The sequence below is a fragment of the Vicugna pacos genome, chromosome 13, assembly GCF_048564905.1.
Source record: "Vicugna pacos chromosome 13, VicPac4, whole genome shotgun sequence".
Classification (NCBI taxonomy): domain Eukaryota; kingdom Metazoa; phylum Chordata; class Mammalia; order Artiodactyla; family Camelidae; genus Vicugna; species Vicugna pacos.
Window position 1 is genome coordinate 57,392,283 of NC_132999.1, and position 26,136 is coordinate 57,418,418.

The 26,136-nt window shown below is 55.1% G+C and overlaps 1 protein-coding gene and 2 long non-coding RNA genes across 8 annotated transcripts in view; 2 read left to right on the top strand and 1 right to left on the bottom strand.

The window, feature by feature from the left end:
* KAZN (kazrin, periplakin interacting protein) overlaps window positions 1–26,136 on the bottom strand; it is a 993,570-nt gene that overhangs the window by 40,280 nt on the left and 927,154 nt on the right. For 3 of the 5 annotated variants that reach the window (XM_072975376.1, XM_072975378.1, XM_072975377.1), the window contains 6 exons: window positions 13,912–14,048; window positions 10,553–10,723; window positions 6,373–6,562; window positions 4,287–4,417; window positions 2,190–2,328; window positions 1,345–1,460 (listed from right to left, as the gene is read on the bottom strand). In XM_072975376.1, coding sequence (XP_072831477.1) covers window positions 1,360–1,460; window positions 2,190–2,328; window positions 4,287–4,417; window positions 6,373–6,562; window positions 10,553–10,723; window positions 13,912–14,048 — 869 coding nt within the window. In that variant the 3' untranslated portion in view covers window positions 1,345–1,359. Of the gene's footprint in view, window positions 1–1,344; window positions 1,461–2,189; window positions 2,329–4,286; window positions 4,418–6,372; window positions 6,563–10,552; window positions 10,724–13,911; window positions 14,049–26,136 lie in introns of those variants that run through there. The other 2 variants (XM_072975380.1, XM_072975379.1) reach the window with 1 other exon arrangement.
* LOC140700804 (uncharacterized) lies at window positions 81–2,183 on the top strand. 2 transcript variants are annotated; one of them, XR_012079504.1, is made up of 3 exons: window positions 81–685; window positions 1,031–1,229; window positions 1,431–2,183. It is a non-coding gene; the product is annotated as an uncharacterized lncRNA (long non-coding RNA). The 2 variants fall into 2 exon arrangements; XR_012079505.1 differs by lacking the exon at window positions 1,031–1,229 and having other exon boundaries at window positions 81–358; window positions 620–685.
* On the top strand, window positions 19,043–20,299 carry LOC140700978 (uncharacterized). The gene is made up of 2 exons (XR_012079746.1): window positions 19,043–19,132; window positions 20,127–20,299. It is a non-coding gene; the product is annotated as an uncharacterized lncRNA (long non-coding RNA).

A 26,136-nucleotide genomic window follows, 5' to 3' on the forward strand; every position in this document is an offset into this window, starting at 1 on the left:
AAGAACAGAGGCGAGCTGAGCTGGGGCTGAGACAGGCAGGGGTGGGGGATGGGGCGGGGCGGGGCGGGGGGCGCCGGCTAAGAAAGCCGGGGGTCTGCCCCACGCTTGCTGAGCGGACTTGGGCCACTTACAGAGCCTCTCGGGGACAATGGGATCCATCCAGACTGACAAGGGGATGTCGCTGAATGAGGATAAAAACGCTTAGAACAGCACCTGTCGCATACTAAGCTTTTGGTAACAGATTCTGGTGAGGTTTGTACTATAATTATCATTTTTAAGTTGTTTCTCCGCAGCCTTCGCCTGCTAGTGGAGGGCCTGCAGGAGCACGACCACGCACTCGGGGCATTGCAGCAAGTGTGTAAGTTCACTGCAGAAAAAGTCCCTGTGGGAAAGGGGGCATAGGAGAGCCCAGAAAACGAGGAAGTGGGAAACCTCAGCTTCACATCAGCCAAGAGCAAGGACCCCAGCCCTTAAGGCTCTAGATAAGAGGCAGGACTGGCCACGGTAGAGGCTGAGGCTTAGATTCTAATCCCAATTATGTTACTACCTATGGAACCTTTAGAGCCCACAGCCTCTCTGAGCCCAGTTTTCTCATCTGTGATGTGGGGATTGTTAACAGTAACCACGACGACAACGAGGAGGAGGAGGAAGCGGTGGAGGAGGAAGAGGAAATCTTCCTGTCGGGGTAAATACAGGACTAGGGTGATGACTGCAGGAGAGCTTTGCAAACTGTCAGGGGCTTTATATGAACGCACAGGGTGGCATGATATGTCAGAGAGGTGAAGGTTAGACTAGATCTAATGATTCCTAAATACATCAGAATTATCTGAATTCCAGGTCCCCCCCCCCCACCTGGTGAATCAGAATCTCTAGGATGGAGGGCCCAGGAATCTGCAATAGAAAAATTCTCCCTGCTGGGCCCTGATGCAGATGAGTGGTGCAGAGACCAGCATGTGGGAACCCCAGGACTAGAGAACTGATCTCAGAGACCCCTTCTGACCATTAAATTCATGTTGTTTTCCTCCCGCAGCCCTTTCCTCACTCAGGATAGTGTGTTAAAATGTTAAAAATGAATGAAAAGAAGTTTTCTGCAGCAGGGGGCCCAAAGAGTCCAGGGCCCAGGTCATCAGCCTTTGGCGGCCAGAAGACACTCAGTGGGGCTGTATGGAGGATGTGTGGTGCGCTTAGTGGGTCCAGATCCAGAAGCTGACACAGAAGGGGAGACCCAGGTGCCGAGCTTGGCTCAGGCACCAACCCACGTGTGACTGAGATAGTGGCTTAAATCCTCTCAGTTCTGGGTGCGCAAGTATGGAAGTGGGGATGTTGAGAGCTCAGGGGGATCAAGGGGTGAAGTCACGGTTAAGGTGGGGTGGAAGGAGGGTCCGAGTGGCGAGGGAAGGCACACCTACCTGTACAATGGGGTTGTGCAGGTTCTTCTGAACCGGGCCGGGACTGTCGCCCTGTAGCCAAAGGAGAAGAGGAAGATGAAACAGCAGAGTCACGTGACACACAACAGCAGAGGTGGCCCGTGGAGCATGGGGTCTTCCGTGGAAGGTACTAGGGAATCCACCCCCCACCCTTGAAGCGGACACTTCCAGGTAGCACCATGATGGCGCCTGCGGTTCATGGAAATGCTGCCTGGACCAGGGTCCTGGTCAGAGACCCTGGGGTGCTCTCTTGCCTACTCTGGCCTCTTGACTCCTAACACCCTCTGACCAAAATATCAGTCACTCCGAGGCTTCTAAGTTCTTGTCCCAGTTCGTCCTTCAAGTTAGAACTGGATGTTGGTTATAGTTGGTGCTTTTCCTAAAGAAATAAAACTTTATAGAAAATCTCTGTTTTTGTGGAGGGGCAGACAGGGCTCATTAGCCTGACTTACAGATACACAAAGAGGCTCAAGGCAGTCCAACAGTATGGAGCTAATTAAAACCAGAGCTGCAACTCAAATTTGGGACTGTCTGGTTCTTCCTGGTCCAGTGTTCCCAACCGTGGGTGTGCAAAAGCCTTTGTCACAACCCAGAATCGGTCTGCTCTACCTGTTTTGCCTTTGTCACAACCCAGAATCGGTCTGCTCTACCTGGGGGGTAAAAGATCATTGGGATCTTAAAAGTTATTACTAGGGAGTCCCCTGGTGGTCATTTCCAGAATTGCAGGCAAAGTGCTCATGAGGAAACAAAGTTGAGTGTCACCTGACCCAGTATCCAGCAAACTTCTCCAGCCTCTCTGTGCTGAGTCCCACCTCTTCTCTAAGCAAGTGGCCAGAGCATGAAAGGATGGGGAGATCCTTATCCCAGGCCAGGCTGTCCTTGCTGGTACCAGGCCAAGTGCCTGAGAACAGAGGGTTACCTGGAGCTATTTTCAGGCTCTTCCTGGCTTACCTGTGTGCACATCTGTTGAGATGGGGGATGAAGGTGGTTGAGGGAGGGCGGGGATGGAACAAATGGTAGTTCAGTTTCTAATCCCATCTCAAGGTTTGCAACCAGAACTGATCTGGCAGGCAGCTAAGATAAATCTACCTTGGGTAGGGCCATCTTTGCCAAATTTATGGGGAAGAGGCTGAGGCCAGCACCCACTGAAATGCCTGTGTAGATGACTGGCTTGTCAAAGCTCCTGTTTCCTGGCAGCAGGGTCCTGTATAAGGTGAGCTTGGGAATCAATTTGCCGCACCTGCTGCCTGGAGCAGCAGGTATATGCCAAGGCCAAGTTGGGCAAAAGGCTAGGTCTGAGCCACATGCAGTGCAGAGGCCTTTAAAGAACCCTTTCCCAGCAGCCTTTTGGCTGTCACAGCGCCCTCAGGCCCACCACAGGAAGACAAAACACGGCCCTTGGGAAGGTATTGACATTTGAGATGTGCTCAGATGCTACAGGGTGTCTGGCCCGCCCTGTAGGAAGGAAGGGCCCTGCTGGCTGTGGGGGTAACTCAGCAGTGGTCCCTCAGAACCAGCGAGTGGACATCAGAGGCTCCTTTGCTGGCCCACTTTCCTCGCCTTGGTTCTGTTGTCAAGACAGCCTTTGTCACCAGGGTTCTCTCCTGGGAACAAAAGAACAGGTTGCTTCCTTAAGCCCCAGTTTAAAAAGAATCCCAGCCCTGAGCAGGATTCAGGCCTGAAGCGACCTTGTCCCCCCTGCGAAGTGGCCGTGAGAGGCTCCAGCCAGCCATCCTGGATGCCCACGCCACGAGGCCGAGGCACCTTATTTCAAGTTTAGTCTCAGCTATCTTTATAAGGGCTCTCATTGTTACTGTAAATTTGGGAAGAAGTTTCCATTATGCTTACTCACAGAGAGAAAAGTTACTGATACTTAGAAATGGAGATTCGTCCAGTACCAGCACGTATGTCTCAATAGTCTAGTGGCTTTTCAGGTTATTCTCGTGGGGTTTTCCAGGTAGATAATCATCCCACTGGCAAGTAATGGTAATTTTTGTCTTTTTTTCCCTCCACTGTATTTATCCCATTTCTTTTTTATTATCCATCTCGGTTTTTAGTAAAACAACATTAACTGAGTTGTTGAGAAAAGCTTCTGGTGCATTTGAAGACCATTCTATTGTGTCTTCAGGACACGGTGGGGGAGTCTTCCATATCATCTATCACATGATGGAACAGAAATGAAAAGGGGCCCCTGCACCCTGACCCCAGTGTTTCGTGTCAGAGCTGTGACACGGTGTCCTCCTGTCCCCATGTGCTTGACCACCCCACCTTCGTTCACCCGCTCACTCTTGGGGAGCCTGATTGCCCCACTGTCATCAAGAGTTAGGTGTGCCTCTTGGTAGCTGGCGCCCAGCATGCAATCAAAAACTATTTGATTAAAGCAGCAAGCAAAGCAAACAAACTTGGAACAAATTCACTGGATGCCTCTCCAGAGGCAAAACGTGCAAAAACTCCTGGAAATTCAGAAAACCCCGGCTCATTCCTGGATGAAGGACCAAGAGCAGGCTCTACAGGGGAACGGGAGTGGTGGTGGTGAGGCCCCGAGCCCTGGAAGGTATGGTCTAGGAGGAGAAGCCCGCAGGCCCAGACGCAGCCCACCAGACGTTAAGCCCAGGACGCACGGACCCTGCGGCCGACCCAGGCCTGCCTTCCTCTGGATTTTCCTTGCCCTCCCGGACACAAGGAGCCTCTCTCCCCACAGCCATCTCTTCTTGCAAAAGGAAAGAACAGAACAGGAAATGCCTTCGCCAGAACGCTCCCTGGGTGGACGAGAGGAAACAGCGCGTACATCTTCACCCCTCCGCCCCCGCCCCTGCGGTTCCCGGGGCGGCGCCCAGGCCCTGCGGCTGCTGGCCTTACGTTGCAGAGGGAGTGCGTCCGGTGTCGAGGGGAGTTGATGTCGCTTGGCGTGGACGACCGGTCGCCTTCAGCCGCAGAGGCGTCGGAGATGACAGAGGGCTGCCGGGAGTGGCAGGGGCTCACCCTGACCGCTGGAAAGCAGGGGCAGCCAGTGAGCGAGGGGTGGAGAGACTGTCCTCGCCGTCCCTGCCTTGCAGGTGACTCCATCCCCCGCCCCCATCATACAGATGAGAACACAGATATAGACTCGACTTCCCCTCCCCGCCTCTAGTCCACAGCCCCACGCAGCACCAGAGAGCAGCGGCCGGGAAGAATCTCCTGTTGCCTCTGGACGCAACTCGGCCCCCTTCTAACAGGGTTAAGGAGAAGGGGCAGGAGTTTCCAGGGACCTCGGGACTGTCCTCACAATGCTTCCACTGCCTGGACCTGGTGTCATTCTAACCACTGGTCAGCACCAGCTTCCCCAGCGAGAAGCCTGGAGGCCACTGCTGGCTCCTCTCCCCACACCCCCATCCCCCCTCAGCAGCAGCACCAAGTCTGGCCACTTCTCTCCAACTCCACTGCCAGTACCTGGGCCCAGGCCACCACTCTTTCCTGGGCGACCATGGCAGCCTCCCAGGGGGCCTCCCTGCCTCCACTCCTCACTGCAGTGAGAGCTGGGCCTCTGGTCTCTTTACCTGGGGGTAGATACGTGCACTCCTCCTCCAGGCCGAAGGGACACAGCCCTGCCCACCCCAGCAGCCTCAGCGCACGTCACACCGGCTCTCTGACAGTGCCCGACGCCCCATCTCCCTCCTGCCTTGGCCTTTGCTGGTCCTGCTGCCTGTCGGGCACATCCTCGTCATTCAAGTCTCAGCCTGTCCTCCCCCAGTTATCACTCGCTCCACTTTTTTTTTTATCAAAACACCTGTTTTCCATTGATTTTTCTCCGTGCACTGACTGCAATCTGTAATCATTCTATTTGTCAGCTTAGTTACGTGTGCTGTCTGTCTTCACCCCTACAGTGGCAGCTCGAGGAGGGCAGGCACCCTCGATGTCTTATCCATGGCAAACCCCAGAGTTCACAGTGCCTGGTGTGCAGTAGGTGCACAGTCAGTGGTCGTCAAAGGCCTGGAAGCCTGCCCAAGTCCCCCAGCAGATAGCTGGCACTGGCTGGAGGAAGTGCTTTCTGTTCAGCAAGACTGAGGGCCTACTATGTGCAGGCCCACATGAGCAGGGAGGGCTGTATTACTGAGAAAGCCAGTCCTTGCTGCCAGTGGCCATACGGTCATATGGAATTGTGTGAGGCCTTTGAAGCCAGGGACTCCCAGGTAGGTGATGGCAGGACCTGCAAGCTCCAGAGGCCAGCTGCCTGTCCCCAGCCTGCACCTGTCACACAAACGCGGCCACTCACAGGAGGGACAGAGAGTGGAGCCAGGTGGGCTGCAGGTGTGCAGAGGGGTTTGGGGCTTGCACTGTGGCCAGCGGCTGCAGGTGCTGACCAGAGGCCGGTATCTCCCTACCCCTGGTGCCTGGAGCACTGTGACATTTACTTCTGGCCCTCCCGCACTTCCTGTGATGGCACAGAGCTGTCAATCAAGGAGTTCTGCTTTCTCCCCTGCCAAAGGATGCCCATGTGACCCAGATGGGAAAATCAATGCATCCACTCCAGTCCCTAGACACAGTGATTGGTCCAGAGGTAGGCATGTGACCCTGGCTGGCCAGAGTCCTTCTTGGGGATCTACTATAGACACAGAGATCTCTCTTGAGACTTTCGAGCTGCAAGGGCCTTAAAAGCCTGAAACTGCTGGAGATGGTTTTGCTGCTTTGTGGAAAGAGGTGGCCTAAAGATGAGGACAAAAGGAGGCAGGCAGAGCTGAGAGATGGAGAGAGGGGGTCAGATAGACCCAGATATGTCTGAACCTTCGGATCCCGCTATGCCTGAGGTCCACCTCTCAGACTTTTCAGTTACATGAGCCGTAACCTCAGCCCCACACCCCTCTAAGCAGCTATAGTGTGACTATAGAGGCCGCCTCCTGCCATGGGCCCAATGGCCTCCTGAGATGCCCCCCACAGATGCGGCTCGGCCAGGCTGGGCCGGACTCACCTTGCCGGTCTGCGGGGTGAGGGGGGTGCGAGTGGTAGAGAGTCTGCTGGCTCTGCCGGATGGCCGCGGTCAGCGGGAGGTCCGCCTGCACCACCCACTCCTGGTTGCCGTTCAGCACCGTCTCGCCAGGCATGGCGAGTGAATGCCGCTTGGGGACGTCCTTGGTCAGCGTGGCTAAGGACTGCTTGGCCTGGAGAGAGAGCCAGGGGACAGGAAGGACATGACATGATCAAGGGGTCCTCCTGGCCTGCTGCTTGGCCATCACCCCCCAGTGTGAGGAAGGCGCGAAGCCCACCCCTGGACCAGGGCCTCTCCAGCCCTGCCCCGCGTGCCAGTCAGCACGTCACCTGAGGGCTTGCTTTGGGGTCAGTTACCCTTCCGTTCTGCCAACACCACGTGAGACCAGTAATACGGAGAGCAGGGGGACCGAGGACATAATTAGCACCCATTCTTTTGGGTTCTCCGGGGACCAGCTGGGACCTGAATGAGATGGTGAGAAAATGGTGTCTGCCTTTCATCACCTAACTTCCTCCCAAATTCCACGTGTGACTGTCCCTTCACAAGGTGCTGTGCGGGGCAGGCTGGGGACAGCGCAAATCCTCAGCCTGGTGCTCAGGATCACGAGAAGGCACGGGACACAAGGAAGCCGGGGACAAGCATGGGGCCGAGTTTGGGCAGGGGGGATGGTCACCCAGCACTTCCTTCCTCTGTCCACCGACTGAGGCCTCCCCCAGCTTTGGGTTACCTCCCTCTATGGCACATGGCACAAATTACTTGGGGGAGAAAAAGGGCACATACTAGCAATGTATCAAGCGTATTTTTTCCATCACATTCAGCTTCTACTTCCTCACTGGCTGCCCAGGCTCATGCCAGGGCAGACGGGGCACATGGGGAGTGGGCCAAGGGTCTCACATTGAGATTCCAGTGAATTTGGGGGTCACTAAGGTGGCAGGGCCACCGTAAGTGCTGGCTTTGCCTCTAATATGAACACAGATAAAATGGAAAACCTCCTTCTCATCTCTCTCCTAGCTCCAGAAATGTCCACACTTTCCCCAAGATCCTGGCTCTTCCAGGCAGAGCAGGGGTTCTTGAGAAAGAGATTCCAGCCAAAAAATGAACAGTCTTTCCCTACAGCTTGAGACACCGTTATCACATTGACCAGCTGTGTTATTGCAGACAAGTTGTTGCTTTCTCTGAGCCTCTATTTCCCCATCTGTGTAATGGAATGCCTGGACCAATTCTTAGGGCTCCCGCTAGCTTGGATGCCCCAGGAATCTATGAAATCACTCCCCTTCCACTGCCAGCCCCCAGGGAATACAAACCCACATGGCAGTGGGAGGGCGAGTTGAAGGAGTCAGCCCCGCCACTCCAAGCCAGGTAATAATCTCCCCCTGGTTTAGAAATTAAACTGCCCGGATTTGATTCTGGCTCTGCCACTTCCTCGCTGGGGAATCCTGAGACGGCCCCCACCTCTCCGTGCCTTCATGCCCTCATCTGTCTCATGTGGATAACATGGTTGCTATGGAGAGCACCTGGCTGATGGTGAAAAAAAGCTCAATAAACGTTAGTGACTGCTATTACGAAACAGTTTCCACTTCACAAGTAGGAGTCAGACGTGGAGTAATTCACATGAAGGCCGAGGATGCTGTCCGGTCTATTGTCCTGCTCAACAAGTAGCAGGTTGTCGGGATTATTTACGTCTCCCTGAGGTCGAACCATCTGGGAGCTGGAAGGGGGCCGAGAGTTGTGTGCCCCCGCCCCCAAAAGCCCGGAACAGGCCCATGAAAGTTCCTAACTGCCTGGAGGCCAGAATGTGTTTCCAGGATGTCAGAGAGTGAGCTTGGGCCCAGGTGGATGCTGTGAGTGCTGCTAAGTGGAATCCTCTGCTGGCTTTTTAAAGGACTTGCACTTGTCTAGGGACCATCTCTCCTGCCAGACGCTGGGAGGATCCCGGGACAGGAACCTTTTGAGCAGACACGAGAAGGTCGGTGCTCCATGGACTCTGGCTGCACAGATGCACATCTGCACCAAAGGGGCAGCACATTTGCTACAAGCTGACCTGACTACCCTCTTCCTGTGCATACTGGCCGGGACCGGGTCCCAGATCTCAGGACTGCAGTGGCAGCAGGTCCAGCCCAGAGGCACCAGCATGAACTGATGGGGGAGATACTGGCTCCACACCATCTCCAACAACTGCAAGCCTGGGGATGGAGGGAGGCTCTGGAGGGACACTGTCAGGCGTGAGTGGGCCCTGACCTCACGTGTGTGGCCAGGGGGTCTGAGCTCAGGCCCAGTGCTTGGAGCTGGTGGTTGGCAAGGGCTGGTCTGCTTCACCCATCCCCAACCCCAAACACCAAGAGAAGCATTTGCTTCTTAGGAAGCCTTTGTCTTTGACTTTTACTCAAGTGAAGCGGCTCTTTTCAGCTGCATAGGGTGTGTGGGGAGACCAGGCAGCTTCCCCAGGGGTTCAGTGTTGTGGGCAGGTGTGTTTCCCAGCCCGGCCCCCATCTCCTTGGTGGCACCTCAGGGTCACTTAAGAAATGACCCATCACCAGTGCTGCAACCCTTCCCTCTGCTTGGCCGAGCCCTAGGCTGTGCCGACATTACAGCAAATCCACCACTCGGAGCTAACTACTCACACTTAGCAGAGGGGTCTGATGCCCTCCAGAGGGAGGAGGCAAGAACCTGAGTTTCACTGGCTAGAACCAAAGCAGGCTGAGTCATTGGGGCACAGCAAGGGGGGAAGCAGAGGGGAGATGGCTCCCAGTGCTGAAAGACCCCGCAATTCCCCAAGATGCTTGAGGCTAGTGGTCCACGGCAAGGAGGACACATCTGTCCATCCACAGGACACTGGGAAGACTTGGGAGAACAGAGGTCTCGCCTCACTCTGCACTCCCTTCCCAGATCTGCAACTTGAAAGGTTTCTGTCTGGGCTACGGGGCTGCCAGCACGAAGGACCCCACTGATGGGAAGTTCCAGAGAGGGAACCTGGCAGTGGTAGCTTCCTCCTGCCTGGGCAGCTCTGACCACTAGGGGTCAGCATTGGACAAGGAGTCCCAGGAAGCAGCGAGAGGGCTTGGTCCCAGAAGGGGGACAGTGGATCCTGACCTGTCCTGGGCGACCCCTGGTCCTGAAGGAAGTGCCCATAGGAAACCCTCCTGTTGTCATCTCACTCACCATGTACAGGCCGCGCTAAGTGCATCTCTTGCATTATTTCATTGAAATCCTCACAAAGCCCTACGGGTTACACGCAGTTACCCCTTTTGAGACTTGATGGCACTAAGGCTCAGAGAGGTGAAGGGTCTTGCCCAAGGTCACACAGCTAGGAAGGGCTGGATTTGAACCCAGAACCCATGGCAGTAACCACACTGTTGGCCGGCATCAGTGCTCTGCAGTGGAATGCTCAGTTCTCTCTAAGAGCCATGCAGGCCTCCCCACCTCTCAGGAGTTCCCTGCACCCGCTCCTTCCAGCCACTGTTGCATTGAGTCCCTGGTGGTTTCAAGGGCCCTTTAAGCCATGAGCTCCCTGGAGTTTCTCAACCACCTGGTGGGGAAGGCAGTCACCGCAAGACCAGATAAAGGTCATTGAAGCTCAGAGTTCAGTGAACAGCCCAGGGTCACACAGGATCAGGCAGAACAGAACTCCTGGGCTCTGGACCTCGGTTCTGCTGCTAGGCCAGGCCTGGACACACCGCCTGGGCTCTGTGTCCCCACATGCAGGCTGCACATCTCTGAGGAAAACACGGTGTCTGGAAGTATTCTGAGGGATTGTTTTGGATTAGAAAAAAAATAACATTTTTTTTCCTTGAGGACCCAAGTTAAGACATTTTCACTACAGATGAAAACAGGAGGGAAAAAAAGGAAATAAAAGTCACTTGTAATCTTACTACCCAGAGATAACCATTGTTAATTTTTTTGTGTATTTCCTCCCAAAGGTTAGCGGATGGGCTCCCAGCATGTCCCACGCCTGGCCCCAGGCAGGTGGATGAAAGGCTCCGTGGTAGGGAAGGAAGCACGGAGCATCCCGGACCCCGCCCTGGCCCCGCCCCGCCCCGCCCCGCCCCTCCGGCCTCCACGCTGGACTCTCAGGTGAACCCGCGAGCACGCTGTCTCCCAGCACATTACATCGCCTCCGGCAGATGCCCGACCAGGCCCGGGTGAGTGAGGGGAGGGGTCTCACCATGGCCAGCTCGGCCTCCAGCTCCTTCATCCGGTTGTCCTTGAGGTCCAGCTGGGAGCGCAGCGCCGTGGCGTGGTCCGTGGCCTCCTTGGCTTGGCGCCGCAGCTCCCACTTCTCGCGCTCCAGCAGGTCCTTCTCTTTGGCCAGGGCTTTGACGGCGTCCTCGCTTTCCTGTGGGGAGGGCGCCGGACGTCACCACGGGGGCGCGGGCAGGGCCTGCTCTGGGACCAGAGGAAGCCGCGGGGAGGCCCCTGCGCACCGCACGTGGCTGGGCGCTCCGGCCCCGGAGGAAGAAGCCCCTGGGTGCCAGCCGGGCTCTGCCACAAACTAGCTGGGAGACTGCACCAGAGACAGACCATTGGTAGATGCTCAGCCGTTCCGTTTTTCAGTGGATACATGAGCAAATGAACGTCATGGGTAAGCTGTTTAACTCGTCCAGTCTCGTTTTTCCATATTTAAAATGGGGGTGGAGGGACAATACTGCTTGTTTCAAAGAGTTGTTATAAACACTAAATGACTTCCTGTGAGGGAAGTCAGTTAAATGGAGTCTGACAAAAGTTAGGGTCGGCAGTGGGTTTGGGTTTCGGTTCTGTTCTGTTGCTGGGTAATGTGTGTGTCACAGGGAAACGGACAGAGGAGGCGCCTGCAGTCCAGCCACCTTGGCTGCCATGGGGCCCTGCCACTGTCCCACAGGGTCACAGCCGATGGTGGGACAGGCTGAACCCCCAGCTAGCTGCCGTGACTGAATGCAGTACAGCCCTCTGCCTGGCACCCCATGACCTGTATTCCCCATGATGCTGAGGGAAGGGCTGTGGGCTTGTGATGGTTGGGCAAAGCCAGTAGGCAAGGAACAGCCGGCAGAATCGGGGGCATGACCTCTGTTGGCCAGAGCCAAGTATCAGGACAGCAGGCATCCTTCCCCCAGACGAAGGGCCCCAGCAGGGGGCCCTGCCCACCCACCCAGCCATGGTCTTCCCATCCGCCAAATCAGGAGCCAGACTCCAAGTCTCCACACAGCCTGGGACCGTGGGGAAAGCAGTGGCCACCCTGCCTTATCTAACAGCCCTGTCGCTGAAGCACCTTGACTTCCAGGTGCCAGAGACTAGGAGGCCGAGGGAGACACTGAAAAGGCATCTTTCTCTGTGGCTGCCACAGAGCTGTACCTGCGGCTTAGGTTCTGGGAAGAGATAGACAGTCTGGGTCGATACCTGGTTTTGCAAGAACAAGCTGCAATGACTGTCATGCCTCGGTTTCCTCACCTGTAACATGGGCTCATAGCGCACGTACTGGGGGTTGTTATTGTGAGGAATGAATGAGATAATCCCTTCAGTGCTCAGCATGGCGCTGGGCACACAGCAGGTGCTCACTCATCACTAGGTGCTGCTCAAGTGTCTCTGAGAGGCCTTCCCCAACCACCTTTCTAAGCGAGCAGCTTGGGGTTCTCTCATATTGGTACCTGACACTGGTCATTCAACCAACATTCACAGATACCATCAGCAGGCATGAACCAGAGAAAAATCCCTGTGCCTGCAGAGCTTACACTGAAAAGCCCTTCTCCACGCTCGGTGAGAGCAGGAACGGCCACTCTATGTCATCGGCAGACACCTGGGTCCCAGGACAGCAGCCTGGCAAACAGCAGCCAAGAAGCACTGCTGAATAAGAGCATGTGTACAGCAGCGGCCGGGACATCACAGGGCAGCTCTCCCAGCCTGGATGAGGGGAGGACGCCCAAGTTTCTGTGTCACCTGCTCTCCTGGCTTCTCGGTCTAGAGGAGGTGGTGTCTGTATTAGAGGGATGACTCCTTCCAGGATGTGTCTTCTGGGGTCAGGACACCTGGGTGTGAGTCTCAGCTCTGCCCACTGCCAGCTGGGAGGTGCTCAGGTCATGAGGGTGGAGCCCCCATGAATGGGGTTAGTGCCTTTATAAAAGGGACCCTGGAGAACACCCTTGTCCCTTCCACCAAGTGAGGACACGGCAAGAAGTCTGTGACCCAGAGAAGGACCAAGAAAGCAGGTCGTGGTGGGTTCCGTTTCCTTCTCTCTGCTTCCATAGGCTGTCAACTTAATGCTACATTCTGTCTGCAAATGGTGGGCATGGGGAGCAGACTTCTCGGGACCCAGCTCACCTACTCTGGGAGGATGCAGGCAGGGGAGGCTGGGGCCCTGCTGCTCAGGGCTGGCACCCAGGGCACCGAAAGCTCCAGACCACAGTCAGGCTGTGGGTGGCCTGGCCCAGGGAACTCTCTTGGTGCTGTTTCCATCCTGGAGAGGAAGGGAGCTGCATCCGTGGGAGGTGAGAGGGAAGGTCACTGGTAGAGACGATGGTGGGCTGTTGGCATGAAGCACTGAAATTCAAATTCCACCCCGACACTCTGCCCCTCAGCTCTGGCTCAGAGGCAACACACTCACATATCCGGCCCACTGCCACCAACAGTTCGAAGAAGCGCTCAAACCTTGCTCAGCCAAAGAAACTTAAGGAGCCTCCTACCTTCTGCTGCAGAGTACATGTGAACCTGGGTCACAGCCCTCGTCCTGTGGTGTCATGTACTTGAAAGGCAGTTTTCAACACTTTTTCTGCCCTGCACACTAGAAGATCACAACTCTCTCCCTGCAGACACAGTACCTCATTAAGTCCTGCATGGTTGGACGGACTGACTTTTTAAAGTTTTGGGACCCTCTTCAGCATGTACACAGCACATAAACCAGACAGATATCTGCGGAACTAAATTCCTCAGTCATCTGACCAGAAACTCCTACTCACCCCGCAGTGCCCAACTCATATGTCACCTCCTCTCTGAAGCCTTCCGGGACTCTCCCAGCAGACAAAATTCCCTGCTGGCTCACGGTTCTCCTCACCTCTCTCTTCACACTCTTATGATGGTATTATTAGTAAGATATAGCTGACATGTACTGAGTGCTCACTACGTACTAGGTGCCATGCTCAATGCTCTGTATTCATCATCTTCTCTAGTCCTCATCACAGCCCTGAAAGGTCTGCATGTGGTCGTTGTTTTGCAGATGAGGAAACTGAGGCTCTGAGAGGTTAAGGGAGGTACCCAAGGGCACGCACGTGGGGAGCTGGGCTCTGAACCCAGGCTAGCCGGCATCCAGAGCCCACGCTGTCACTGACTGGGCTTCCCCGTCCGGGCTTGTCTGCCCTGGAGACACGGAACCCTAATAGGGGCTGTGCTTGGTTCATCTCAGCACCCAGGCCCGGGCCTGACACATCAGGGGCCTCCCCAAGTGCGGATGAGGTGACGGGAGCAGTGTGCCTGTCTTGGGATTGGAGAGGCCGATCCCGGTGCTGTGGGTGGGGCCGGGGGCGGGGCAGCGGGTGTGTGTGCGGGGCGGGCCCCCACCTTGCGGTGCTGCTCGTAGTTGCGGATGAAGTCCCGGAGCTGCTCCTCGCGGCTCTCCAGCGTGGCGTACAGCTGCTGCATCTGGCTCACCAGGTCGGTCTTCTCACCCTTCAGGCGCTTGCGGTCGGCTTTCATGGCTGGGGAACAGAGAAGCGAGTGAGTTTCCGAGGTCCTAGCTGAGAAGGGACCCTGTCTCCATCCCTTTATTAACAGAGGAGGAAACGGGCTTCAGAATGTTGAAGTTTCTCTTCCAAGCTCCCCTGTTACTCAGTGGCAGGATACGAACCCAGGCCCGCCTAGCTCTAGAGTCCAGATTCTCATTTCTCGCTTTTACTGATCCAACCAGGGGAGCAAGTCCTGGGTTGACGTCTATCCCCGCCCTGAACTGGCTAGGTCCCCAGAGGGAATGAGCTGGAGGCCTGGTGAGCCTGTGACCCCCATGGCCCAGGAAGCTAAGGGGATCCTTGATTTCCCGCCAAAATGACCCCCAGGGCTCACTCTGAGCCCACCAGAACTCAGCCCAGCCCAACAGCGCACCGTCTGTCCCCACTCCCATCACAGGGGAAAGAGTTCCGTTAAAAACACACAGTAAGCTATGACACCAAAGGCGTGAATAACAGAAGAAAAAAACAGATACATTGGACTTCATCGAAACGAAAAACTTTCATGCTTCAAAGGACACCATCAAGAACGTAACAAAGACAACACAAGGAATGGGAGAAAATATTTGTACATCATGTATCTGATAAGGGGTTTCTATCTGGAGTATAAAAAGAACACTTACAAACTCAATAATAAAAAGAAAAATAACCCAATTTTCAAAAATGGGCAAAAGATCTTAACGGACGGTTCTCCCAGAAATGGCCAATAAGCACTTGAAAAGGTGGCTGACATCATCAGTCGTCAGGGAAATGCAACTCAAAACCACAATGAGATACACTCCTGCTCATTTAGAGTGGCTGAAATATAAAAAGAAGACAGTAACAAGTGTTGGCGAGGATGCGGAGAAACTGGAACCTTCATACACTGCTGGTGGGAATGGAAAATGGTGCAGCCTCTGTGGAAAACAGCCTGACCCTTCCCGAGTGGTTAATAGTAAAGTTACCCTACGACCCAGCCATTCCACTCCTAGAAATGAAAACACATGTCCACACAGAAACGTGTATACATATGTTTAGAGTAGCTTTCATCATAATGGCCAAAGGTGAAACAGCCAAATGTCCATCAACTGATGAATGGATTGTTAAAAATGTGGTATATCCAAATAATGGGATATTACTTGACCATAAAAAGAAGCAATGATTCATGCTACAACACGATGAACCTTGAAAATACTATGCTCAGTGAAAGAAGCCAATCACAAAAGGCCACACACTGTATGATTCCGTTTACGTGGCGTGTCCAGAATAGGGAAATCTATGGAGACGGAAGAAGATTATTGGTTGCCCAGGGCTGGGGTGGGGGGTGGCAGAAGGGGTGGGGGCTGGAGAAAGGAGGGGTGGTAGCCAAAGGGCTTGGGGCTTCTTTTTGAGGTGATGAACGTGTTCTAATATCGATCATGGTGATGGATGTACAACTCTGTGAATGTAATAAAAACTTCTGAATTATGTACTGTAAATGGCTGAATTGCACGCTATGTGATTTATATCTCAATAAAGCTGTCACACACACACACAAACACATACGGTGCCATGCGCCCCACGCAGCAGTGTGACTTCTCCTCCCTCCAGATTCCCCTCCCAGCACTGGCTCTGTGGCGAAGGGTGTGGAGAGGGACGAGCCCAGGCCTGTTCAGGGCAGGTTCCAGCTGCAGGGTGGGACCCCACGGCTTTTCCCAGGGTGCCCAGACCTCCGGTCCCTCCCTGGAGAGAACACTGGGAGGGAGCAGAGCAACTCCTCGGCTCTGGAAGCTTCCAGCCCAAGAAGGCACAGAGTGGTTAAGTCACTTGCCCAGAGTCACAGAGCCATGTCTGACCCCAAGGCCCTCACACCTGACCCTACATTATGCTGCCTCTACTTCCAGACCCTGGAGGGTCCTGGCCCCGTGGCCAGCTGAGGGCAGTGATACGGGGCAGGCAGTGAAGGTGCCACCCCATCTTGTCCTGGACACTGAACCTGGACACTGAACCTGCAAATTCAGCCTCCGATGTGAAAAAGTATGGCACAGTTCAGCGCCGGACATGTGCTAGCATCCTTCTGACCCTGCAGAGTTGGGGGACTCCTATGCCCCTCACCCCAAGCCCTGTAAAACGGGGTGGAGGCAGGTGGGCTGGAGCCGTGTTGTCAGGTGCAAGGAGCCACAGGGAGACCCCTGCAGTGGAGACCCCAAGTGTTGGGGAGCCTTTAAATTCCAGCTGTATGCTTCTGGGCTCCTGCACCTAGACTTGTCTCCTTCGTGGCCAGCTTGGCAGAGCAATAACTGAGGTCACCGTGGCCCGGAATTCCAGGCCCGCTGGGCTGGAACCTTAAAGGGCCGGGGCAGCAGAGCCATAGACAGAGGACTCTCACTTCCCTCTCCTGTCAGGAAGGGGTGGGAGGGAGCACACCTGTGTTCTAACGTGCTGTGCCCACCTTGCAAGTGAAATTCATTTTAAAAAAACCAAGGCGGGAGGGTGTAGCTCAGTGGCAGAGTATGTGCTTTAGTATGCACGAGGTCCTAGGTTCAGGCCCCAGTACCTCCATTAAAAAAATAAAAAATAAACCTAATTATGTCCCCCCCCCCCGCAAAAAAAAAAAGAAAAGAAAACCCAACATCTAAAGATGTAATCTGGTCAGAAGGGATGTTACAGAAGAGCTTGAGCCCAGCTGTCCCAGAGGAATCGGAAATTTCCATCTGCCATCTTCTCTGCTGCTGGCTACCCGCCCGTGACTGAGCTGGCTGGGTGGGTATTTTTGTCATCATCATCATCCCATTTTACAGAGGAGGAAACTAAGGCCACCCAGCCAGTCAATGGCAGCGCTGGCACCCGACCCTCAGTCTCGGGCAGGTTTCAGACCTGCAGGGTGTGAGGACGAGGGGGGAGCACTGTCCAGGGAAGGAACTCCTGGGGGGCCACTGACCCGAGCAAAGTGACCCCTGCCACTCCCCGGGGACACCTCGGGCAGGGAGGGGGCCCTGCGCCCCAGTGGGGAGATGTTCACCAGGGAGTCAGGTCTGTGCCCTGCAGCTGCCGGTGGCTGTTGCATCCCTGCCCTTCGGGGGGAAGTTAGACCTCCCTGGGCTCTGATTGGCCTCCTTCTTTAGCCCCGTCTGGATGAGAACCAAGCTGCAGGCTTTGCCCTTGGCAACTGGAGGCTCTGGGAGGCCGTCCCGTAGCGCGGGGCTGGGCCTCTTTTCACTTTCGCCAAATGGCCTTGAGAGGGGCGACCCTGCAGCCTCGTGCCGGCCTCCCCGGGTCTCCTGGCGGCTCCGTCCTGCACCGTCTGCGCGTGCGGAGAGGCTGTGTGTGTCTCTTCCGTCCATCGGTGGAGGGCTGTGTGCTGGTGGCCTCAGCCGGGCGGCAGAGGGTTTTGCTTCCCCTATCTGACTCCCGAGAGCACGGGCTGGATCTCTGCCTTCAGATTAGCAGCCCTTCCCTAAGAGGGAGAGGGGGCTCACCTCAAACTCTTCGGTTAAGCACCTTCATGAGGAGACTCCACGCTTGCTGTCATGAGGGGGATGGAAACAAGCAAGACATGGTCCCTACCTTTTGGGTGGTTGATGGTCTAATAGAGAATGACACTAGTCTCCACCCATCTTCCTCCTTATCAAGTCTCCACCCATCTACCTCCTCACCTTACATAACCCCAATTCTGTTTGTGCCCAGTTAAAACCCTCAACTTCCCGAGCAACCTTGCAGTGAGAGAGGTCTTATATCGCAGTTCTGGCCACTAAGATGTACACAGAAATCTACTGGAAAAGTCACTGTTTTCTTTATAGAAAGTCACGGGATGCTGGCATTAATGCTTGCCTTTTGCCCTTCCTCTTTCTTCCTGCTGGGAATTTGGATGTGACATCCTGAGGCACAGCAGCCATCTTATGAGCACAAGGATGAAGACATGAGCTGAAAACGGGGAGCAGAAAGACAGAAGGGGCCTGGACCCTTGATGGCACCACCAAGGTCAGGATTCCTGGTAACTGAAGCAAAATAAACCCCACTGTTTGTGGGATTTCTCATCATGTGCAGCCCAGTGTGTTCCTAACCGATAGATCCAGGCAGGCTGTGAGAAGGGCCGTCACCCTCCCACCCCTCACGAAAGGCTTCACCCCATGGTTCCTTCACATGAGCTTCCCTTGGCGGGGGGGGGGGGGGTAGGGGTGGGTCCCTCCTCTGCCCAACTCTGGGCTGGACCCTGCCAGGCTGAGGACTGAGAAAACACAAAAGCCGAATCTCTCAGAATGAATGCTGAGTGAGGATCACTTAAAAACGAAGATAAGGTGCCTCTGGAACCAGTGTGAGCCAAGGAGCCGCTGTGCGGTCTGCCGAGCTGTTCAGAAGCATACACACCCACAACCCACGCAAGGAAACGCACACAGAGGAGCAGGACCGGGGAGTGCCTGGGGACGCCTGCACTGGCCAGAGGTGGGAAAGTGGGTGTGTGTGTCCCCACTGAGCCCAAACGTCCCCAAGTGCTGCCACCCCAATAGATGGGGGGGTTCCCCGAAAGGGGGGCAGTATTGTAACACTTAAAGGAAGCAAGGAGGTTAGACCGACAGACCCCCAAGAAATAACTTAAACTACAGACACAGCTATGAAATTTATACAATGGAACGTGTACTTCCTTCCGTTGTCATAAATATGCTTTTGTTTTCCTTCAAAACCCTGTTTGACGTTCTCTGAATGCTCCTAATGCAAGGTGAGCTGATGGTCCACAAGCATGACAGTTTCCCTCTGTGACCGGCCTCCTGCCTCGGCCCCAAGCTCCCCAGCGTTCCGTTCTCCTGCCCAGCCATACGGCTTCACCCAGGCATGTTCCATTCCAGCAGCCAGACCACCGGAACCACTGCCATGGAGACGGGTGATGTCATACCCAGCAGACCCTGCAGGATCTCGGAAGGAGACCAGCCCAGCTCCCGGGAATCTGGGGACTCTGGGGATGGGAGGGAGGGTGTGTGGGGAAGGGACTGATTTTTCTGACTCCAGGAGGCCAGATGCATGCATGGTTGGAGGGTGTAGCCAGGGGCTTGGCTGCGGCCCGGTGACGATTTCTCTGCGGGCATCACTCTTCTCAAGCTTCTGAAGTTTGCTTTTCCACAGCAGACCCCGTCCTCCTTCCCTGGCTTGGGAGGCCACATTCCCTAGCACAGACACGGGGCAGGGTGGAGCAGTTTAACTTCTGCAAATGCGACTCTTGGCAGGTGGGGGCCAGAGAGAGAAGAAAGGTCTCTTTCCTCCTGCCTCGGGCAAAGCACCCCCCCACCTCCAATGCCCAGGCGATGGGAGGCCACAGCCCATGGGCAAAGAACAGCACAGGCTAATTCTTAGCATTTGAGCTTCTGGGGGCCATGGGCCTGGAGAATAAGGGATTTTACGGGGGCACTTTTGAGCACGTGGGGGTCTCTCCTTACCCGCTGAGGCAGTGCCTGCAGTGTGGACCTTGCCGGGCAGTGAGGGACCAGGCTCTCAGCTTTCCCCTCTCTGAGCCTCAGTTTCCCCCCAGCATGGGAGTGCTCGATTCTGCGAGCTTCCTTTGATTCTGAGGTCCTAGGAGACTTTGCCTTGACCACTAACACTAACCCCATGTCCATGGCCTTGGCCAACACCACCCGGAGTGGGGTGTGGGGGCAGGCATTTGTCTAGGGTCAGGGGATCTGGGTCTGTCCCTGGCTCTGAAACCTTAAGCAAGTCACGTAGCCTTCCAAGCCTCAACTTCCTAGATATTAAAATGATTTCCACCTGCCAGGCACCACTCTAAGCCCCAATGGGTTTTTGTCACTTAATTTTCACAACCACCTTATGAAGTCAGTCCACATTACAGATGAGGAAGTGGGCACCCAGGGAGATTAAGAAACGTGGCTAAGCAGTAAGCAGCCGCACCCACCTGGCCCTGGCACCCACCCACCCTCCTACCCCACCGCTCTGCTGGCTCCCAAATCACCAAGCCCCAGTGAACCCCACACAGCCCAGTTGGCCTCATCTGCTCCCTGGGACCGTGTGCTGGGGGTGGGGCTGCACCTGCCTGATACAGGAGGGAACTGAGGCTCAAAGGGTTAACCTACTCACCCAAACCCACAGGCTCAAGCAGCGGACCCTGGGCTTGCATCCCTGGCATCTGACCTTGAGCCCCTCACAGAGCTCTTTCATCAGCCCTGCTATGAAAACGCATCGCTGTGAGCAGCAGAAGCTGCTTTGATTCACAAAACCAGTGGGTGATCCAAATATTCACACCAGTTGCTCCTGCTATGAAACGCTGTTTCTGTATCTGTCTTACAGTCTCAAGGGGGCTTTCTGAGGTTTTCATCACAGGCAGTTTGACATTCTTATATGCACCCCATGACTGCTCCGTGACTGCTGGAAGGAGGGTGTGTATGTGTGTGTGTGTGCGCATATGTGCACGTGTGTGTCAGCAGCTCTTCAGGAATCCCCTTCCAGCCACCCCATCCTGCTGGCAGGATCTTCTGCCAGCCCAGGGCACAGCCTCATTCCATGGTCAGATTTCCCATTAGTCTGAGCTCAGAAGACTGCTGGCCTGGTTCTGGATGGTCCAAGGCCAGGAGCCCTTGTAAAAATTCCCAGGCTGGTGGACCCCAGACAAACATGGGCTTAGAGGTGGGGAGGGGTGGCAGGCAGGATCAAGGAGACCTCAGCCTGTGTGTGACGATCCCAGCTGCTGCCGGCAGGGGGCCCCCTTTCTTTTCCATTCAACATTTCTGACCAGTTGAGCCTACAGCCTCTACAGATTCTGGGAAAGGAGGGGTGGGCAGGTGGAACCAGAAGGGCTTGGGAAACCCCTCAATAAACACCCACCAGAATGTTCTTCCAGCTCAGCTTCCCTTTACAGATGTGGAAACTGGGGCCCAGAGAGGGGAAAAACAGCACACAGACTCAGCCTAGGTCTCACGATTCTTAGGCCCACATAGTTCTGTTAAAAGCATCAGCTTTGAAGTCTGCCTATGAAAATTTACTGAAGCCTCATTTCTCCAACCTAACACGTCTGAGACTGAGTCCCTGACAAGCCCCCCCACCCAACAACCTGCTCCTCTCGGTCTCCCCAGGCTCAGTTCATGAGGACCTCAGCCTTCCAGCTCCTCTGGCCCCAAACCCCAGGATCTTCCTTGATTCTACTTCTCTCACCCTCCACACCCAACTCCTCAGCAAGCCATGCCAGCTCCTCCTCCAGCGTGTTATCAGAATTTGGCCACTTCCCGCCACTCCTCAGTCCCCACCCTGGTCCGTGTCACCACCACGCTGTCTGCACCATGCAGCGGCCTCCTGACTGGTCTCCCAACCCTTCGGTCTATGTCAGCAGGGAGTGTCCCCTAAACGTGCAAGTCGGGTCGTGCCCCTGCTCTGCTCCTCTCCTGTCTCCCTCAAGGGCGAGCGCAGCCCTCAGAACAGCCCACCAGGGCCATGCGATCTGTCACACAACCCCCAGCCCCAAACCTCTGCGATCTCCTCCCCAACCACCCCTAGCCCCTCATCGGCTCCTTGCTGCTCCTGCTTCACATAGACCCCCCCACCCCCCACCCAGCATCTCTGCTGGTCCCTGCCTGGAGCACCCGCCTTGCTCCCCTACCTGTCCCTGCGGCCCACTCCTTCCCTCCTCCAGGTCTTGACTCAAATGCCAACTTCTCAGCAAAGCCTTCTCGGGACACTCTCCTCACTCCGTCCCTGGTTTTCTCTGCTTTGAACTCGCCACCACCTAACACTCCACATTCTGCGTTTACTGCAGGGAAATGCCGTTTAAGCATCTGCCTTTCTGCCCAGGGCTTCCGGCCTTTTCCCCTCTTCAGAAATCAATGCAGCTTCTTTTTGGGTTTTCAAAGCCCATAGTTCATGCCTCTACTTGCTGCAGGGGGGCCCTGATGTCCCGCTAGCCCTGCCCGCCCCACAGGAATGTGCACCAGCAGCTGGCAAACCAGACCGACAGCTCAGGCCCATCGTCTCCCAGGCTAGCCTAGAAGCCTAGAAGGCAGGGCCCGGGCCTCTCTGACGGTACTTCCAGGGCAGCGCCAGGTGTGGTCCACGCAGGTGAAGAGTCCGGGAGAGATGACTTGAGGGTTTGAGCTGCTGTTTCCTTCCCTGATTCTCCAGCTTAGGGGATCTCAAGAAAGGACCACGATACTCAGGGCGGAACACGCACTGCCTACAGGGCCCCACCGGGGACCATCAGTAAGAAAGGAAGGGCAGGTGGGGACCTAGAACGCACGTCCCGCCTAGAGGGGCAGCTATTCCGTGACTGAATGAGGCCCAGTATCGCCACACCTGCCGACTCTTCCAGAGAATGCCAAACTCCAGATTATAATTCTTACATTTTAAATATCTCCTTATTATTCAATATTGGCAATTAATCATACTGCCCAACTATGCCTGTGGGACCTTGCATGGGGGCTGGACGGCTGATCCGAGCAGGTGTCAGAAGAGGGAACATGGGAGAGATCTGGGTCCATCCAGCCGCAGCTGAGAAATCAGCCTCTGCAGAGAGAGACCTGGGTTCGAAGCCCAGCTCCACTATTTACCAGCTGTGTGATGTTGGGTAAGTTCCCTAACCTCTCTGTGCCTTTTTCCTCATGTATAAAGTAGGATAACAATTTCTATTTCAACTGTGGTGAGGATTAAAGGAAAGCAGAAGCCCTGCCTGCACCTGAGGATGACTGCTGGGCTGTGCTTTATCATTCCAAGTGATGGTCTAAGAGAGGCGTCTAGAGGGGACAGGCAGTCTTGAGAGGGAACAGACACCTTGTTGGGGGAGTTTGAGCAGAGGCTGCAAGATCACTAGGTGGAAGGCTGTCTCGAAGCCCAGGCAGGGTGGCGATGGGAAGAGAGGATGCGTGGCCTCTATTAGCCACCTGGAGAGCACCTGCCAAGCCCAGAGGCCTGGGGCTCCCAATGGGAAAACTTAAATGGGAGGGGCGAGGCCAGCCCCCAGCAGGGGATTAGGCACCTGCAGACAGTATAAGAGATGCTGCGGGGTTGGGGGGTCATGGGGGCCCTTTACAGGCTGTTCCTGGTCCTAACTGGAGACAGGGGCACACTACTGCTGCTGCCCACCTCTCAGCTCTGAAGAGCTCGGAGCTCATCGGAAAGCCCGGAAGGTGAGTGGCAGTCCCAGGAATCCAGGCCCCCACTTCCTGCCAAGGGAACGGGGAGGCTGGGGGCAGAGAGGGGGTGGTGCTTGTTTTCCAGCCTCTGAAGGCAAGTCCAGGAAAGTCTTCCTTCCTCAAAATCACCACTAAAAATAGTGGCAGGGTGATGGGCCTGGAACAGTGACATCCCCTAGACTGGGGTGGGCGGAAGGGGGTGGTGGAGATTTCTGGAAAGCATCGGTCCACAGGCCCCGCGCCCCACACAATAAGGACTATTTTTAAAGGCTCATGTTGGTGTGTGAGGTCGCTCTCAGGCAAGAGCACAGTGCTGGCTTGGCTCTGAGAGAAGAAGGAGGTATGGGACAGGGAGGCAGAACACCAGGGTGTAAGCCAGTGTGCTGTGTGGCCTTGGGAACTTACATACCCTTTCTGGGCTTTGGTGTCATACTCTCAAGATGGTCCATCAGACCCTCTATAACCTTCAGGAAACTGCTCCGAGCACCCAGTGGCTGGGGGACTGGTCGCACCATGCCCTCTCTCCAGCAGAGACCCAGCCAGGCTGTTCAAGGTTAGATGCAGGTGGCAAACTGGTAGCAACAGACAGCCTCTTCCCAGGCAAGTTCAGAAGGAGGGCGGCCAACAGAGAGCAGACCCCAGAGCTAGCCTTCTGGGTTCAAGCCCAGCTTTGCCACTCACTAGAGGTGTGACCTGGGGCAAGTCACAGATCCCAGTTTTTCGCATCCATGAAAGAGGGATGGAGTGCCGGCCTCAACCCATGCCCAGCAAGCGTGCGTCCACGTTCACCGAGGGACCTGCCTGGAGAAGTTCACAGAAGCACTCTCTGTAAAAACTCCAAACTGGAAGCTGCCCGGGCAAACTTCAGCAGAAGGCCTGCACCCACCGTGGTCCCTTCCCACGGCAGATGGCTCGATCTAAGGAGAACGAGCGAATTACAAAAGCCTTTATGGCAGAGAAAAAGGGCAGACTTCATCCACGTGGCGAGGAGTCAGGAGGAAGCCATCCATGGACAGGACCCAGGAGAGCTTTCAGGAAGCCAGTGACGCTTCTTGATCTGGGTGCCGGTGAGACAGGGGTGTTCAGTCTGTGACAATTCACCAAGCCGTGAACTCGAGATTTGTGCCTTTCTGTAGGTACGTCATACTTTAATAAAAAGTTTTAAAAATAGGCTGTGCCTCATAGGACTGGCTTTATACATGGAATGCACTCAGCGCGTGTCCAGTGCTCCGTAAATACCAGCCCTTGTCAACTGGGGGGAGGTGGTCCTCACGCCATCAGGGACAACCAACGGGACGGCAGTGAAGAAAGGCAGCTCCAGGTGTGGACGAGGGGAGGGCTGCCCTCACTGCGAATCCTGCAGGACTCCTGGGGCTCGGGAAGGAACGTGAACTTGGGGTTGGTCCTGGGTTCAAAGTCCAGCCCTGTCCTGTGCAGGCAGAGGGGGCACTGTCTGTGTGCAACTGTGTGGGGAGTTAAAGGAGAAGATATCCGTGAAGGCGCACTGACAGCGCTGGAGTGACAAAGGGCAGGGTGGGCTTCCCCGGCCCTGATGATGACAATGGCAATGACAGTGTAGGAGCAGTTATATTTATTGTGTTTTTTATGGGTTGAGTATTATTCTATACCTTCTAAGTTTTCACTAAATTTTCTTTGTAACAAGCCTGTGAGGTAGTTACCATCATGGTCCCCAGCTTACAAATGAAACTGAGGCAAAGATCCATTAGGCTGACTCCACGGGTAAGTAGGGGGTGCAGGGTTCAGCCCAGGAGCTCTGACTCTGAGCTCATGCTCTTAACTTTGTCCGGGTGGGCAGCGGCAGGAGCATCGTGGCTGGGGAGGATGCTGGCCTTGGCGGTGGGGAGGAGGGGAGCCTGGTGGCCTCAGCCCATGAGATCCCAACTCCCCGCAGGACCCAGGTCTTCCTGGGGGACCCGCTGGGTCACCTCACAGGCCCAGGACAGCTGCTGGGAAAACACGGGTTTCTGTCCAGGTGGGACTCACAGCAGGACATCAAGGATTCAGGTCTTGCTCTGCCTCCCACTGGCTGTGTGCCTTTGGGAAGCCACGGGACCGCTCAGATACTCAGCGTTCTCCTTTGTGGAACACGTACAATAAAACCTGCCAACCTCATAGACCGAGCAGTGCCTGAAGATGAGCTTTACAATCCAGAGGCCTTCAAAGGTGTGAAGACGGCTGTTACTATGGGGCAATGCAGGTGCCCACCTGTGCCGTCTGGGCAGGCACGTCTGTCTCCTTCTGGCATAAAGGGTTAACCAGCTGCCGCGGCCACGGATCTGAGCCCCCGTCTCCCATCAGCTTTCACAGTCACAAAACTCACATTCTGATCTTCATCTGACTCCTGGGAGAGTCTGAAACTCCTCAGTTTGGCAGAGGAAGAAAGGGGGTGTTTTTATCGATCCCCCTAAAGTCTCAGTGGCAATAGTTCATATCTTACATTTTGCTGTTGTCTTTGATGCCCCCCTTTTCCAGGAGGGTGGAGACTGCAGCTAACAAAGGCGTGGCATCGTGAAATCACAAGAACCAATTTCCTTGTCTTCTCCACTGTTGGCCTTGCTTCTATGCTGTAGCCGGAAGCTGGAGACCGTGGCTGCTGCCGTCCCCCGGCAAAGGGCCCCAGCCAGGGCCCCCAGCTACCTGAGACACCTTTAATTGGCGGGGCACACGAATCTTATGGCAGGACTGGAAGTCTACTGTAACTAAGACCTCTATACAATATCTAGACCATTGTGCCCAGATATATTAATGACTTTACATTTAAATGTTAATGAATGTAATTAGATGAAAGATTAGCCAAGCTTGTCACTAAACATACATTCAGGACTGATAAACTTTTGCACTGTGAAATTACACATGTGAGCAGACGTACACACTTAGACTTCTCAGATGGACTCTGACTTGTCTTATCGAAAAAAAGGCTCAAAGGGTTGTCCAGAATAGGGAGGGGGGAAAGGAGTAAGCAG